This window comes from Myotis daubentonii, chromosome 5 (assembly GCF_963259705.1).
Source record: "Myotis daubentonii chromosome 5, mMyoDau2.1, whole genome shotgun sequence".
Taxonomy (NCBI): Eukaryota; Metazoa; Chordata; class Mammalia; order Chiroptera; family Vespertilionidae; genus Myotis; species Myotis daubentonii.
The window spans coordinates 90614517-90632394 of record NC_081844.1 but is presented as its reverse complement, the minus strand read 5'-3'; the positions used below and the strand labels follow the sequence as shown (position 1 = coordinate 90632394).

The following is a 17878-nucleotide window of genomic DNA, read 5'->3' as shown; positions in this document are numbered from 1 at the left end:
GAGAGGAGTGCCTGCTGCCTTGCAGGGGCTTGTGTGTGGGAGGGATCCACCCCGTGCCTTGTTGTCATGTGCCCCAGGAGCAAAGGGCAGGCTGTGCACACCTTTTATGGCTGGGCCACCTCCCAGAACAGTAAACAGAGGGGCAGGCAGCTGGCACTGGAGCTCTCCAGGTAGCAGACTCCTGGTCACCTCTGAAAGGGAGTTGAGAACAGCAGCTTTTCTCAGGAGTTTAAAAAATTATGCATTACGTTCATACAACTCAGATTCTTTATTATCATTCCTCCCTTCTTGGCCTGACAGCACCCACTAGTCCTTTAGGCACCTGTTCAGACCTCACCTCCTCCAAGAAGCCTTTCAGGCCCTCCAGGAGAAGCGCAGTCCCTGAATGCTCTGCTCTCTGAGGCCCAGAGCATACTCAGACTGGGGGCTTCTGGGGGACACACCCATGCCTGGCACATGAGGGTGCCCAATGAATTTTGTAAAATCCTGAGCTGAAAGTGTTTGAAAAATTCAAAAGACTGCTCTATTGAGTCGGATGATTCTGCTGACAAAATGGACTTAAAATTTTACAGGGTCTCAGAGACTCACTCTAACAATGTCATGTTTTAATCGCTCAAATGCATTTTAAAGGTGACCTTGTTGTAGGCCGACGGAGGCTGTAAGGGCTTATGCAACTGTCAGGAAAGGGGGAGGATGATTTATGCTTAACATTTCCTTTAATGCTACGTAAAATGATTTTTATACACCTTTAAAAAGAGGAAACAAAGTTTATTCTTGAAGCTGTATCCAAGAGGCTCCACTCTATGTACAACACTTGCCCAGCTGTGAGCTCTACTTGGTCCAGAGAAGTCCTCTGAGGGCCCAGGGACAGCCTGGCGAGGTGGGACTTGGCAGGGAGGGCTCTGACCTCTGTCCCCCTCCAAGGGCCTCCCCTACCCTGGAGCCCCATTGAGAATACTGGTGAGGGGACATGGCTCTGCAACCCGGAGGGGACAGTCATCAGAGCCTCTCGGGCCCATTCCTGCGGGCTTTTGCTCTGCGTCAGTCTGGAGAGGTTCAGGGTGTGTTAGGATGGGGGCAGGTGGAGGCGAGGCTGCAGGACCAGGCAGGTAGGAGCTGATCACATTCCTCCCCACAGGCCAACATTCCATCTTCCCTCAGCTCCATCTCCTTTCTCCAGGATCAGTCTAGTCCCTATAGCAGCCTTCTGCCCTTGAACCTACGGAGAAGGAGATAGGGATGGGGACTTATCTTGACTCCCTCACCCAGCCCTCTAGGGATGGAGACCTCCCACCCTGGGTTCCTTTATGCCCCTGAGGCCTAGAAAAGGAAAATGTCCTTATCCAAAGAGCTCGCTGCACAGATTGGCCAAGGGCACACAGGGGCTGGGTGGGTGACTTGTCCAAGGTGACTCAGAAGGTCAGTGACAGGGCTGGGACTCAGACCAGGCCTCCTGAGCCCCAACGGGAGCCACATTCCCAGCATCTGAGTCCCCAGGCCCCCAGCCCACAAGGCTGGGCGGGGGGCTAAGGCAGATACTCCTCCTTGACAGGCATTGGGGAGGAGGCGCCCAGGAGGCTAGTGGAGCTGGGGCACAGGCCCCCCAGGGGCGGCCCAGCGGCAGTGGGGGTGACTTCGTGGGCTGGCAGTGGTGGCTGTGGGGGCTGCTGCTGCTGCTGCTGCTGCTGCTGCTGCTGCTGTTTCTTCTTGTTCACTTTGCGCTCCTTCGCCCTCCGGTTTTGGAACCAGATCTTCACCTGTGGTTGGAGAACAGAGGTAGGTGGTGCGGAGACCCGGTGACAGTGAGAGGAAGGGCGGGAGGACAGCTGAGCTCTCACTTCTTGCTGTGGCGTTTGTGGACTCCCTCCTGCTCTCAACACCCAGACCATTCGTGGACCCTGAACACATTCTCCTTTCTAAAACGTGCTCCCCTACTCTCGTGACAAGCTCTCCTGCAGCCTTCTTCCCCATCTCCCAAGGCCATACTCTAACACCCCTCCTCCAGGAAGCCCTCCCTGTTCTGCCTGTGACTACTCCCTTGTCTGGATTTAAACAGCACTGATCATAGCCGGCTTTGGTCTATAGCTAATCAGATCCCCTATTTCCCTATTGGGAGTTAGGGATTTTGGGTTTTGTTGAGGCAGGAGAGGATTTGGCAGTGGCTCAGTTTCTGCTGTGCTGTGTGACCATGGTCAGGAGGCTCAACCTCTCTGTTCTCCTCCTTTGACTGAGCTCCGTAATCTGCCTGACAGCCTGGAGGCCAGACTCCCAGTGCTGCTCCTGTGGCTGAGGTGGGGGTCCCACACACCTGCCGTTCAGTTAGCCCCAGGTTGGCAGCCAGCTCCGATTTCCGCCGGATGGTGATATAACGGCTGTAGTGGAACTCCTTTTCCAGCTCCAGGCGCTGGTGGTCGGTGTAGACCACGCGGTACTTGTCTTTGGTCCGGGTCTTTCCTGAGAAGCAGAGGGACCAGGAGGGGAGGTGAGTGTGGAGGGGCAGCCTGCAAAAGGCACAGGCAGGGTCCCCAGCCCTTAGAAGAAGGACCCTGAGGTGGGGAGGGAGGTACACCCCAGCCCTGGGGTGACAATCATTCCCCCCAGGCTCAGGCTTGAAGACTACCTGAGAGGCAAGCACTTTGGGGAGGCGCTGAGGCACAGAGAGGGTTACAACTCTCTCAGGGTTACACAGCAAGCTGCTGGTGGGGGTGGGTTTCAATCCTGGTCTCCTGACCCAGAGCCCTACTCTGACCACCAGCTCCTCCAGCTTTAACCCAGCAGCTTTGGACGTGGCTGCGTGACAGGAAGTCCGGGAGCCTGTGGAAAGCAGCTTCCAGGGCATCCCTGACCATGTGAGTCAGAAAGCCTCGGCATACAATCTGCATGTTTACTATGTTCCCCAGGTGGTTCCATTCCAGGTCCTCAGACCACAGGTGTGAACACCAGTGAGCTGGAGGGACATCTGGCTGGCAAAGGCAGGTGGAGGCTAATGATGGCAGCTGTTCCTTTCTCCTGTGCAGAGGAGAGCAGGGAAGAGCCACTGTAGGCAGGGCGGACGCTTTCTGGACTGTCCTGGGTATAAGGCACCTCGATTCCTGTTGGACGTGGCTGCTGGTGACCCTTGAGGACCTAGAAGTTACCTTAAGAGGCCCTAGCCCTGCCCAGCCAGCGTGGCTCAGTGGTTGAGCATCAACCTATGAACCAGGAGGTCACGGTTCAATTGGCCAGGTTGCCGACTTGATCCCCAATGCGGGGCGTGCATGAGATACCAATCCATGATTCTTTCTCATCATTGATGTTTCTATCTCTTCCTCTTCCTTCCTCTCTGAAATTAATAAAAATATATATTTTTTAAAAGGAGGCCCTAGCCCTGAACACCAAGCCCTGAGCTAGGGGTGAATAGGGGTTCATCTTCCTGAAGCCATCCACCCTTCTGCCTGTGTCCGGGCACAGAGCAGGAATGACTGCTCAGCTCACAAGTACTTACTGAGCTCCTGCTGTGAGCCAGGCACTGGGGTACATCAGGAAAAGCAAAACTGAAAGATTCAGGGCTCCAGGCAGAGTGAACAGCAAATGCAAAGGCCCTGAGGCAGAAACATGCCTGACACCTGACATGTGTAAGAAACAGTGAGGCGTGGCTGGAATGCACTGAGGGACGGCGGAGGGGTGGCTGCCCAGAGCCTTACAGGCCATTGAAAAGACTCTGGGTTTTCCTGTGTCTGAGATGGGAACCATTGCAGGGTTCTGCGTAGAGGAGACACGAGGTCTGAAGTACGTTTCAATAGCTGCTGCACGGGGAACAGATTGGCAAGAAGAAGCAGGAAGCACACAGAGACCTGCAATAACCCAGGAGAGAGACGGTGGTGGGTTGGCTTCTAAATGGGACTCAGCCTGGGGCCAGGAACTGGATAGGAGGACTGACTGGGGTTAATGTCAGGGCTTATTTTGGGGCTGGGATCAGAGGTCTGTCTGGAGAGAATATTAAGAGTCATGCTTGGCCTGGGCTGGTGTGGAGGCCTGACTAAACATGAGTTTTCTTTGTAAAAAGCTGAGCACATGGCTATAAATAGGAGGCACATGCAAGCACTCTCAGACCTACACATGCGTCCCACCAGGGCACGGTGGGTCTCTGAATCCCCATCAATCCCCCCCTCCCTCACCCAAGTGCCCCCGTAACACCCCAGCCTTCACCTCTGTTTGGGTCACAGCTCTGGTCTCCCCTGTCCTTCAGCACCCCTGTCCTAACTACCCCATACCCCGATCCAGGCCCCACCCCCTCCACCAAGCCCACGCAACTTGGCAGGACAGCACTGGGCTCCTCCAGAGCCAAATGGTTTTGTGGAGAATGGGAGACAACAGATATTACTGGGCTCTTTTCCCTGGTTTCCTGCCAGAGCAGCGGAACCGCGCTGGACGCTCCCACATCCACTGCCCTCAGCTCACTGCCCGACGCAGCACGGGACAGCCTCGGCTCGCCGCCCGGCCTGGCCCAAGAAAGGCACAAGGGAGTGGCTGCTAAGGCTTTGGTCCAGATAGAGCCCCTCCTTGGCCTAGAAAATTCAACGCAGCTCAAAATCAGTTCTGCCTAATGCCACCACCCCCAGAGCCCAGAGCTCTGCACCCACAGCCCACTGGGCTCGCAGGGCTAAACCCAGAAGGGGTCATGGGAGTTTCGTCTCCTCCCACCTTATAAATGAAGAGACCACGGTTCAGGATGGTTATACAGCTGCCAGAGAGCCAAATAAGAGGCCTGGTGGGTCCTTCCAGTCCAGCCTCCCTGTGTGGTCAGGGTCACTGAAGGCCCTGGCAGTCGGACTCGCCCAAGACCACGTCCCGTGGCCTAGAGCTCTCACTCTCCGTTCTCATTCACAACTCCCCACCCACCAGGTTTAGGGGCTGCAGGACTCACCATGGAGCCCACCTCAGCATTGACAGCAGAAGCTCAAACAGCAGACCACCCATCTACTGGTACTTCTGGGGGCCTGGGAAATGCCCAGAAGACTCACAGCCTGAGGTGGGGAATGAGGCTCCCTGCCCACCCAAACCTCAGCCTGAGATTCCAAGCAGTGGTTATGCAGTTACCTGTCCCCCAAGACACCCAGCTCTCACTCCCATCCTTTCTCAGGAGCAAGCAGGGATCCATCACACCCATTTCATAGATGGGGGAAATTAAGGCTTAAAAACGGGCCCTTGCTTAGGGCTATTCTGCCTGGTAGTGGTATGAACCCGGGCTCAGGTTCCTGACCTCTAGCCCAGCTCTTCCCAGGGTCCAGGTTGGGGGTAGGGGGTGAGACCAGTTGGGAGGTAGGACTCTATCTGCATAATTAGTCCTCTCTGTTCTAGCAAGGCGGCCGGTGAAGACACAACCCATAGACCTGGTCTTCCCCGTCCCCCTTTCCCCTCTGGGCCCAGGAGAGGGGCTGGTGGGCTCAGGAACCTACTGACCAACTTCTATTGATAGAGCTGCTCAAAACACAAGAGTTTAGAAAATGGCTCTGCTAAAGAACAAAATGTTTGCTGTCACACCATGTGGTCCAGGAGCCAGGGAGTCCCACAGGAGCCCAGCTCGGTGATGTGTCGCCTCATTGAGCACCACATCGCCCTCACCCAATCATCCCACCTCCAGGAGCGGGTCCCACAGAGAAATGTCCAAAGCTGCAGCTGTTTGAAGCGACATAAGACTAAAATCACTGTACATGCTACAGGTAGGGAACATGTTAAATAAAAGATGGCACATCCATGGAGACAAGCTTTACGCAATCATTCGGAAGAGACTGTAAAGCTCCATCTGTACCAACATGGAGCAATGCCTAAGATATTTTGTTGAGCAAAAATAAAAGCAAGATATTGAATGCTGTGAATAATGTTACTGGTTTTGGTATAAAAAAGGGGACACACACTCACATATACCCCATCACATGTTTGTGCACCCATAGGGCTCTTTCTGAAAGAATATACAAGAAGCCATTAGCAGGAGCTGCCTCTGGAGAGAGAACTGGGGAGCCCCGGGTAGGAGGGAGTTTTAGGGGTGCTTACATTTTTACCATGTGCAGTTGTGAACTTGTTTTTAATGACAGGATCCCTGGGCTCCAGTCACAGCTCTGGGCCAGAACTCCCGAATGCCCGAAGCTACCCTCCCTCCCCCCTCCTAGGAGCACCTGTGCCACCCTGAAGCCCAGGAGGGAGGGAACAGGGAGGTGCGTGAGAGTGGCGGGGCGGGGAGAGGGCCCAGGATCAATGATTTACAGGCCGCTGGGATGCTGGGGCTGAGGGGGAAGTCCAGGCTCCAGTAACAGGTGTCTGATGGGGGCCTCCGCGCCCAGCCACCTAATAAACAACTCTCTGGGCCAGATGCCAGTGTGAGTGGGCAGGGGGAGGGTGGGGAGCCCCCAGATCTTCAGGGGTGAGCATGGCAGGGAGAGCCTTGGGTAACTCACCCAACTGAGAGGCTCTCTCTCTGCTCTGGCTTTGGGACTTGAGGAATGGCCACCCATGTGCACCAGACCACCGTGGAGGTCAAGTTCCCATCCCCTCAGTGTGCACAGCAGAGGCCTGGAAGCTACAGGTGAACGGCACACACGCCTGGCCAGCAGCCTCAGAACTGGCTGGAGCTTTCTAGAAAGCGCAGATTCTAGCCCAGACATTCAGACTCAGTGGGGTTGGAATAGGGCTCCGGGATTTGATAGTTGAAGAGCTCTCTGGTAACCCTGGCATGTGGCTGTGCAATACAGCTTCTCACTGGCTGCGTGACCCACAACCGTCACCCCACCTCTCTGAGCCTTACTTTACTATAAAATGGGGATCATTATTATTCTAATAAGGGCCAACATGTCCACAGGTCAGGCAGCTTGTATATACCTCTCAACAACCTATGAAGTTGTGCAACTATTATCCCTATTTTATAGACGGGGAAATGAGGCTCAGAGAAGTCCACACATCTGGCAGGTGGGATTTAAACCCAGGTCTGTCCAGCCTCAGATCAGCACTAGCACCTACCACAAAGTGTAAGTTCTCCTGCAACCACCCAACCGTGGTATGTCCAGGGGATCACTGGAGATGGATGGAGGACGCCTCGCACAGTCCCTGGCATGCAGTGGGTGTGTGGGGAAGGGTAGATCGCATTCATTTCCAATAGTGGCAGGACAACCATATGGCAGGAATGTTGGGGAATGATTTGTGCCATGGGTGGTGTGTTAGACGAGACTGTTTATTTATAAGGTCCCTTCCAACTTGGAAACGCGAAGCTCCCAATGTTTGTTGATTCTCTGATTGTGTTTGTTATTGTTGCTGAAAGAATTCTAAGACTGATTTCCCTGTCTGAGAGTCTAGATGCAGAGCCTGCCCAGCTGGAGGACAGGGGGCAAGAGCCACACAGCCTTCAGCGGGGCCCCCCCATCCAGCCTGGGCCAGCGGAGGACAGAGTCCAGACTCTGCCTCAAGGGCGGGGTGGGTAGCGCCAGGAAAACCGTGTGGACTCTGGGTCAGCACTTCCTTTGCCCTCTTGTGGCCCTGAGGGATGACACTGCCGGCTCTGGCTCTCAGAGCCTGGGACACAAACCCAGCCCTGGACCCTCTGTCACCCCTCCCTGTGGGGTCCAGCCCTGGCTGTGCACCTAATTCCCCCAACACACAGGCGCTCCACCCCTGATCTACTGCATCTGGCCTGTCAGTGGGAGTCAGCAGGACCTCGGCCCAGTTCTGTGTCATCTGTATGGCCTTGAGTGAGTCCCTTTCCCTCTCTGAGCCTCAGTTTCTCTTGTGCATCAGAAGAGGGTTGGGGTGTCAGCTTTCAGGGCCCTGTAGTTTCCGAAGTTCTGTGCAGCTCTGAGCCCTCCCATAAGAACCAGACACCGCCCCCCTCACTCCCTCACTGTCCACTACCTGGGCAGCACCCACAGGGAGGGCATGGCCTGCACATCCTCCAGCCAAGTGCCTCAGACACATGAGGGGCAGGAGGCACCTGTCTGTAGCGCTGGTCTGGGGAGGACAAAGAGAAATGCAAGCTTAGGGACCTTTGGCAGGAGGGAGCTCGGGGAAGGGGGAAGGACGGGGTGGCCATGGAATCCCACCGCCAGGAGTCCTGAAACTGGAGTGGGGAAGGTATACTGAGGAGGAGGAAAGAATTACATATACGTTGAGCATGCAAATAGCTTTAATATAAAACATGTGAGGTGCTACCCAGATAACATATATAAGAAGGCTGCAAAGGGGGCAGGGTAGCCCTGAGGTGGTGGCGCTTCTGCTGAGGCCTGATCCTAGCAGCTTTGCCACTGTCCTGAGATTTGGGGAAGGCTCGCTACACAGGGGGGAGGGGGGAGGGCCTAAGGGGAGTGGTCCCCAGAACTGGCTGGCTGCTGTCTGACCACCCTTAGCTGAAGGAGCTGACAAGTGGCTGAACCTCTTTGGGCTTCCTTCCCCCTGGGGAACAGATGGATGTGAAAGCAGTTTGTAAAGGGCAAAGAGCTATGGAGGCGACCAGGAGAACTGAGCTATTTGTAGAAGCGGATGTTGGAGGCTCCCCTGGGATCGGGAGGAATGCCGCCTGATGGGGAGCAGCAGGGCAAAGAACACGCTGGCCTGGGTGTGGGGAGATCTGGCTGGGCCACCGACTGCACATGTGATGTTCGGTTTGGGTCCGTTTTCTCATCTGTGCTGCCAGGGGCAGGACCTCTGCTGTGGCAGCCCTGACCCGGCCAGTTCCATGATGGACAGACGTGTCTCGTGGGCCGTGAAGCTTTCTTTTGGGCTCTCGACTGGGTCCTTGTTCCTGCTGATGCTCTATCATAGTTCCTCATTCAAACCCCGGAACAGGGGTGAGGCTGGCATGGGGTGGGGAGAAATGGCCTGGCCAGCCACACCAGGATCCTTGCAGCCTCAGGCAAGGCTCTCCTCCCCACTGTCACCCTCCTCCCCCCAGGCCACCTGTGTGCCATCCCCTGCCCTATCATCTTCCTGGCAGTCCACAGCCTGGCTTGGCTCTGGGAGGCAGCGAAGAGGACAGAGCCTTCAGAGTCAGACAGACCCGGTGGCTCTCACCCGCCCGGCCACTGGCCGGCTGTGTGAACCCTGGCAAGTCACTGAACCTCTTTGAACCCCAGTTTACTCATCTGTGAAGCGGGGACATGAATTCCTCCTTATACACCGTAGTTGCAGAGATTAGATGCGACAATCTACTTAACAGACAATTACTGAAAGCTAGCTGTGACGAGGAAGATAACGATGAAGAGCACTTCGAGATGGAAGAGGCCGGAGAGATTCCTCGACGGAGAGAAAGGGGCCCATCTGGAGTGGATTACCGCCCTCAGAACTCTTGAGAGGGGCTTTCCTGCACTGTCCCCTGGGACAGCTACCAGCCACACGTGGCTATTTCATACTTAAAGTAATAAAACAGAATTGAAAGCCAGGTCTTTAGTCACATCAGCCATATTTCAAGTGCTGGAAAGACACACGCAGCGAGTGGCTCGCATTCTGGACAGCACAGAGAGGCAGCATGCTCATCGCACAGGAAGTTCTATTGGACAACCCTGCCCTTTTCTAGCTCACTGTGTGACCATGGCAACCCCCTTCCCCCGTGCCCGGCCCCTCCTATGCTCTGTGAGGGCAGGCACCATGCCACCTTGTTCGCCCAGTCCGTACACTGCAAGTACTTGCTGGATCTCCTTGAGTACACAACACAAACCTGCCGTCCTGGTCTTCCTGACCTAAGGAAATAGCCCCATTCTTCAGCCACTCAGGCCAAAGGCCTTGCTGGTACTTCCCCACTCCCCACATCCAATCCATCAGCTGGTCAGCTCAACCTCCTCTCGGTCCACCTGCACTGCTCCCACAGCCGTCCTCAAAGCCGCTAATCTAATGCACAAATGCCGGTTCTGGGGTCAGAAATACCTGCATTTGAAAAAAAGCTGAGCAGTCAATAGATGCTAGTCCCTTTATTACTATGGTAGATGCTTGGTATTCATTTGTTAAATAATTCATTCCCCTCTCTCACTGGGGGGCGGCACTGATTAAAAACAAACGAATGAAATAATTACAAACTGTGATTAGTATGAAGGAAAGCGAGCACAGAGCTGAGAGCTGGGTTCAGTGGTGGGAGGTGGGAGGCACACTTCGTTTAGTGTGGGCGAGGTCTCCTGGAGGAGGCAGCATTTAAGCCAAGACTTAAAGGTTGAGAAGGAGGTTTCCATGTCACCGATGGGGACGAATATTCTGGGAAGGGAGAAGAGCATCTACACAGGCCCCAACGCTGAAGTAAGCAGAGTCGGGGGCAGACAGTGCCAGCTCCCTGAGGGGACCCTGTCTGCCTTGTTCTGGATGGAACCCCCAGCACCTAGAAGAATGTTTGGCACAGAAGAGACACTTGGAGAAGAGTATTGCCCACAGGCCAGCCTGCCTGCCTGCCTGAATGAATGAATGGATGAATGAATGAGGCACATAATGGGTCTGGAGAGGCTAGCAGAGCTGAGCCCTGGGATAAGGGGTTTGGATTTGATTTCAAGAGCAATGGGAAGTCACCGGAGGGTGTTGAGCCTAGAGCATCAGCCTGGACCCGCTCTGTCACGCGGAGGGATCTAGCCGCCCCTTCACAAACTGAAGGGGTGAGTGTGGAAAGAGGGCTTAGCTTGTTAACACAATGATGGACCTGACGCCAGATGCAATTGTTTCCAAGTCCCAGGAGCTCCCAGACAGACATCTGAGGGGTCAGCCCATTAAGATAACTTCCTCCTGACAAGCCAGACACGACTGCTAACAAAGCCGTTTTGGACCTTCAGAAAGACTCCCTCGGCTCTCAGCAGCAGTATCTGCCAAAACGGGGGCGAGAAAACACTCGACCAAAAACAGCCTTCTGCCACCTCCTAACTGGGTCATCCCCCTTCCCAGCTACATCTGAGAGATGAGGTGTCACATGGCGCTCCTGCCTTGAGAGCCAGTTTTAAACAGCTCGGCCCCTGCTGTGCCCACCCTCCCCCTCCAGCCTCCTATAGCTCCTCCCTGACCGGCCTCCTTTTTCCCCACCTGGGCCGGGGCGCACATGAAGGGGGCTTGGGCTCCTGTGCCCAGGGTGTTGCTTTATTCGATAGGCGCTCCTTAGGCCGTAGTGTCCGGACTGGAACCCTGTGTCTCAGCTGTGTGAGCTTGGCAAGCCACCTTACCCTCTCTGAGCCTCATTAACTTTATCTGTAAAATGAGGCTAATAATAGAACCTCACACCTCTGAGGGTTGTTATGAGGCTTAGGTGGAATCACTCAGGCAAAGTTCTTGGCGCAGTGCCTGGCACACGGTAAGGACTCAGCCAAAACCACAGTTATCAGGTTTATCATGAGCTCCTACTATGGGCAAGGGACGGTGAGAAGGACGGAACTGATAGAGATAAATACAGCCAGTGGTAAATGTTGTTAATACAAGGGCCTGATGGAGTGCCAGGAGGGGGCAACCAAGGAGGGCTTACTAGAGGAGGTGACCTGGGAGAAGGAGCAGCATTTGAAGAGGTTGAAAATGTAGAAGAGGAAAGGGAGGGTAGTTCCTGTTGAGAGACCCAGACTGGGGAGGCAGGGTGTGTGCTTGAATGCACCTGCTAAGGACGAGAAGAGATGGTCAGAGGTACCGATGGTCACTGAGCACCTACTCTGCCAGGCTCAGGGATCTAGGTACCATTGCTTCAAGGTGCAATCCTATTGTGATCCTTATGTTACAGCGGAAGAATAGGAAGCTCGGAGAAATGATCCAAATTAGCTTTCCTGATGCTCACACAGCTTCTAACAGAAATTCATTCACAGTTAAGGCTCAGATCTTAACTGTTGCAAATAAGCATCTCTTCTCTGGGCAAACCAGTGGGAGAGTAGCTTCAATAGTGGGTTGGGGGCCAGTTCTCAAAAGGGCTTCAAATGGCACAAAAATGGGGCTGGATTTTACAGCAACGAAATGGCATAAAACGCAATGGCGATTCCATGGCAGTGGGGAGCTATGCAATGCTCTTGAGCGGGGGATGTGTCTGGAAGAGGTAAATCTGTTAATGGTTTAGAAGGCAGCTGGGGCATCAGAGAGGCTGGAGTTGCGAGGCCAGTGTGGAGGCTGTGGCAATGGGCCCGGGGGAGGGTCTGGAATGTGGTGGGGAAAGGAGTGGCTCACCCCTCCATGGACCTCAGTTTCTCCATCGGAAAGCTGAAGGGGTTGGACCAAGATCTACACCCTGTTGCAGCCGTCTCATCATCTGAGTGAACATCTCCCTGGTTGTGTGGGACCTCAGCCACCCTCATGGGTCGTTAACCCGTGAAGCCCTGTTTATTTGACAGAAGGCTGAAGTAGGACCCTCTTGGTGAAAACGCTGGTATTTATAGATGCCAAGGGGGAAGGCAAACAAATAGAACCCCTTGTAGTCACTTCCTACCCTGGCCTCAATCGGGTGACAATAATCACTTGGAACTGTTCAATATTTTGATTGTGGAATGAAGGCCAACAGCCTCTCCCTTAGCTTCCCCATTTTCACGGGCACCTCCTTAGAATAAGGCCAGGACTTAGTCCCAGCCTTAGCCATGCCAATTCCCAGGTGAGGTTGGCACCTCACTGTCCCAGCAGGGAGAGAAGAGCAACCATTGGCATGAACTGCTTGCCTGGGCAGCCATAGGTCCCATCTCCAGGGTCGGGACCTCAGAAATCTATGTTAAAGCCAAGATTTCACACTTGCCCTGTTCATTCATTCAACAACATGTATTGAGCACCTGTTAAATGCCATACACAGAGCTGGGTGTCTGGAATGTAGTGATAGGCCAAATAGACATGGCTCTAGACCTCATAGGTGTTTATCTTGGTGTCTGGATAGGGGAACAGACCACACACAAACACACCAATAAGTGAATACATTGCAGTTGGGGTTAGTGCTCTAAAGGAAACATGGTAAAGATTATTGGTGGGTATAGGGGGAGTCTTCCTTGAGAAATCATGGAGGACATCTCTGAGGAGGTGACCATTAAGCAGAGACCTGAAGGGTGAGAAGGAGATAGGCCTGCCAAAAGTCAAGGAAACGAGGTTTCTGGAAAAAAGGAACAACATATGCACAAGACCTGCAGTAGGACATGGCATGTCTGAAAAGCTAAAGGAAGGCTGGAGCGGCTAGTTTGGTGGCTGAAGGGAGAGTGGCGTAGGTTGAGGTCAGGATGGCAGGAAGGGACCAGGTGCTGATGCTCTACAGTCTCAGAGCTCTCAGGAAGGAGTGAAGATTTTGCCCTAAAAATGATGGAAAACCTTTGGAAAAATTTTAACTGACTCATCCAGCATCTATTCTAGTCCAACTTCCACTTGTGTGAAACTAGAACATTCCTTCCAGACTCTGGGCTTCAGTTCTCCATCTGTATGTCTGGTCTCTAAATGTCCAGTTCAGATATTGTAGAATGCTAGAGCCTCACAAGGGAGGGAAAATGGGCTGGCCCACATGGACCAGGAGACAGGTGACCAGGGAGCCACATTTGCAGGAGATCCAGCGGGGGCAGGGGGTGGGGGGGGGGGGAGTGGTGCGGGGGGAGAGGCAGGGGGGAGCCTGATGCATGAACTTCCCTCTGCCATCTGAGACAACAGCATGGACACAGCAAACACCCCTGAGAGAGCCTGTATCTTCCTTGCCCAGAAGGAAAAACTGAGGCCAAATAGGGGAGGAACTTGGCCTCTTTCTCAGGGAGGGTCTGTAACCCCACCCCAATTCTGCCTGAATCTCGGAAGCACTGGTCAAGAGCCAGATGCCCCCTGAGCCGATGGGCAGAGTGTCCAGCTTTCAGAAGGCCAAGGCTCTTGCCTCCTTGGCAGAATGGGTCCTACCTGACTCCTCAGGGCAGCCACTTTCCTTGGGAGCCCCCTTGCCTCCCTTGGCCCTTCCTTCTACTGTCTGGGAGCAAAGGAAGAACAGTGGTTTGCCTTCAGGCAGAGTTACTCCTAGGCCCCTTTTCGCCTGGAAACAACTGTGTCCAAATGACTTTTGAGGCCAGAGGCTGGGTTGGGCTCTCGGCTCCTGTCCGAGAGAAGAGGTGATTTACCTGACTGACATCTCACAGCCTGCAAGCTCCCCCAGGCCTCTGACCCCCACTGGCCCACTCTCTCCGCTTCACACAGTGAGGGCCTCTCTGCAAGTCCCGCCCCTACAGAGCCTCCCCATCCATCTCCAAAGCCACCCAATCAGCAGGAAGCAACAACAGGAATAGTGGAGCAGGAAATGCGGGCTTCCTTCTCCAGGGAACACACACAGAACTGCAGGACCCTGAGGGTGTGGCCCCACAACCCTCTCTCATATAATCTAATGCAAGGATCTCAACAGGGGTTTATGGATAAAGCTTCTGGGGCCCCTCGAACTCCTGAAACTGTCTACCAAATTAGGCAACACTCTTTTCTAGAGAGAAGAATTGTACTTTCCATTAATTTTTCAAAGAGGTCCTTTTGTAACTCAAACAAAGATACAAGGCCCTTCCCTTTCCTGTCAATGGTAAAACTGAGACTCAGAAAAAGATGACTGACTTAAGAGAAGCTGTTTAGAGAATTAGCCCAGAGGCTTGGTGGTCAGTCTGCCAGGTTTCAAGCCCCAGCCTCACCATTTGCCGGTTGTACCGCTTTGTGCAAGTATTTAACCTCTCTGTGCCATTCTTTCTTCATCCTAACACTGGGGGTGATAACAGTACCTACTATGGTGTAAGAATTAAATGAGTTAACACATGCAAGACCTTGGGTCAGTGCCTGGTCCATTAGTAAGTGTTCTATAAATGTTAGCCAAGGTCACTGAGACAAGGGGCAAAGCTGGGCCTTCAGTCCCAGTCCTCTGAGGCCTCTGGAGGCAGCTAGGAGGTTATGTGTCCCTGAGCCTCCCAAGAAGGTGGTCTGATTGCAGCCAGACCTGTAGCTACCGATCAAGCCTTCCCCAGCATCTGCCCCCTGGGTGAGCTGGGCATGTGTGGAGACTTGGGGGTGAAGAGAGAGAGGAGGTGGGGAAGTCCCAGGCTCCCTCCCAGCTGGGGGAAGGGGAGGAGGGGCTGGACATCAAAGGGTGGGCAGGCCAACTTCCCGCCCACCAGGCCAGGTGGCCTTTGTCAGGACAGGCCCGACACAGTCAGGACAATGGGGTATCGTGTTCACGTTCCGGCCAACAGGAGTCACTACGGAGCCAAGGCGCAGCCTGTTACATGACAAAGGGGGGGCCTATAAAGGAGGTCAGGCCGCCCCTCATTAAAGCTGGGCCTTTGTCCTGCCCCCTCCCCTGCCTTTGAAGAGGGTGGATCAGAGAGGCCTGCCTGGGGGCAGGAGGTTCACAGGCTCAGGAGCCAAACAGCAGCCACCTTCCCAACTGCTCCTGCTTTCCCCTCCCCCAGGGTCAAGAGTTCAGAAAGGACCCTGGATGGGAAGGTAGGGAGCCCCCCAAGCGCCAATCTAACCAAAGAGACTCTTTTTCAGTCCAGATGACATGACCCACCCATCTCTTCACTGTCGGGGGGATTGAGACCGGGAAAGGGAAGTGCCTGGCCGCATCCTTACCATCGGGGCACCTTCCCTTCTGGGGTGGGGTGGAGCCTCCGCTTGGGGTTGGGATGGGGGTGGAAGAAACCGGTGTGGCTAAAAGAGCCCTGGGATAAAAGTCTGGGGCAGCGTTCTAGTTCCAGCCTTGCCAGTACCCACACTGCACGCACCTCTGCTTCTCAGGGCTCAGTTTCCCTATCTAGACAGACAGGCTGTGCTTTCGCAGGCTGGGATTCGGAAGGGAAGCTGAGAGAGCAGTCCCCAGCGCCAGGGTGGACGGAGGCTGCACTCCAGGAACCCCAGCAGGGCCAGAGCAGAGGTCAGCTGGGGGCAGACAGGGGGTCAGACAGGGGGCAGCCGGGCCTCGCCCTAGCACCTGCCGGTGCCCAGGGGAGCCGTTCGTTGGAGGCGCACGGCCAGGGAGGGGTCCTTACCGCTGCCACCGCTGCCTCCGGCCGCCACGCTGCGCCGCATCCACTCGTAGGGAGTCCGCCTTTGCGCTCCGGGCGAGGACGGTGCGCCCGGGCCGCCAAGGGGCTGCGCCAGGAGGCCCGGGCCAGGCCCAGGGGGCGCGGGCACCGCGCTAAAGTCCGGAGGGGGCCCGAAAGCCAGCGGGACCGGGCTGGCAGCCGGGGCCGCGGGGCCCGGGCCATAGGCGGCGGCCCAGTCGTCCTTGGGCACCGAAAAGGGCGCGCTCCAGGCCGCAGGCGGCGCGGGGGCCGGTTCCACATGCGAGTAGCCGGTGAAGTCGGGGTACTGCGGGGGCCCCGGGGGTGGGGGCCCGTAGGCTTGCGGGCCCAGGCCGAGACTCGGGGGCCTGGCGGGGCCGGGGTACACGGGCGAGTCCTTGTCCAGCACATAGCCCACGTACATGGTGGCCGCAGGGACCCCCGCGCATGCTGGGCCCGGGAGCCGCGGCTGCGGGCCGCCCCGGCGAGCACAGCGCACCTGAACTCGCCGCCCGCGGCCGACGCCCCACCCAGCCTTTTATAGCCCCGGGCCCGCGGCCCCAGCTGGGGCGGGTTTGCATTTCAAAGCGGGGGTAGCCTCAGGGCCGCGAATCAAAGGGGGAAACCCGTGGGGGGCGGGGGGTTCAAAAGGAGACAAATTGCCACCCCAAGCGGGAGGCGGACGGGCCGGGGCCTGAAGAGGTGGGGACGCGGAGGCGCCTCCCGGGTCCGTCGAGGCGCGCGAAGCGGAGGAGCCTCCGGAGAGGCCGGCGGCCCAGCGGCTGGCCTGGCACCTCCATCTCCCCGAGGAGGACAGGGATCCGGGGCTGCACCGGGACCCCAGGCCCGGGGCACACAGCCACCAGGCCTGCGGCACACTCCGCAGTGACCAGCCCGAGGGGAGGGCGCAGCCTGACTTCAAACGGGGCTCCTGTCTGGAAGGTAGTGGAATTCTTCATCTTTGGGGGGCAGGGGTCACGACCCTTCTGAGTCTCCGATGAAAGCTGTGGATGTTTTTGCCGGGAAAATGCACATATGCACATACACAAGTTCTTTCAAGAGGTGGGGTAGGGGCATCTTCGGGAGGGACGTTCTAAGGAACTTCTCACAATTCTCTTGGCGATCCCCTGCCCCCTTTGTTTTAATGAGAGGTTATGCGAACATAGAATGGTATAGTGAACCGCTAGATACCCGTCACCCAGCTCCAGCCATTATCAAGATTCCTTTCATCTCCTCCCCTTCTTTTTTTTTTTTTTTTTTGCTAACGTATTTTAAAACAAATTTTAAACAGCCTGTCATTTTACCCCCACATACTTCAGCCTGCAACACATGGGCATTTTCTTACATAATTTGCCATTGTCACATCTAATAAAATTAACACAAACTCCTGGGTATTATCTAGCACCCACCACTCCCAGACTGGCAAGCATTTCACCGCAACCCAAGTGGAGGGGCGGGTGGGCAGTTGAGGGGCCATGAGTGAGCTGGGAGTGGGGAACAAGGCTGAGGGGTCGGAGGAAGAACTCCTGAAGGGCAGGGCTTTGGGTCGGAAAGGCTGCAGGAGGGTCAGAGCCAAAGAGCTGCTGAGAAGCCCCCTATGGGGTTTGACCTCTGACATTTCTTGGGGCCCCCAAATGTGCAGGGACATGTGGCCCCCAGAAGTAGACAGAATGAGACAGTCTTATCTATGCAGCCCATCTCCCATGAGTCACCACATGGGCCTGGGGTATGCAGCCTGTCTCTCCCGTGAGTTACCACATGGGCCTGGGGCAGGTCGGCACATCTCAGGGCTAGACAGACGTGTCAGGATCAGGACACCATTGACGGGGCCCAGTGAAAAGTAACAATATGAGATCCCGCATTCAAAAATTATTAAGGGGGAGAGATCAACCAAAGGACTTGTCTGCAGGCATATAAGCCTAACCAATGGACACAGACACCAGGGC

The 17878-nt window shown here is 55.3% G+C and overlaps 1 protein-coding gene across 1 annotated transcript; it reads right to left on the bottom strand.

Annotated features, from left to right (window-relative positions):
* Positions 1 to 747: 747 nt before the first annotated feature.
* On the bottom strand, positions 748 to 16460 carry CDX1 (caudal type homeobox 1). Its single transcript, XM_059698896.1, has 3 exons — positions 15918 to 16460; positions 2309 to 2454; positions 748 to 1757 (listed from the first exon to the last, which is right to left on the bottom strand). The coding sequence occupies exons 1-3, from the start codon at positions 16354 to 16356 to the stop codon at positions 1527 to 1529; spliced, it is 816 nt and encodes a 271-aa protein (XP_059554879.1). The 5' UTR covers positions 16357 to 16460; the 3' UTR covers positions 748 to 1526.
* Positions 16461 to 17878: the final 1418 nt, after the last annotated feature.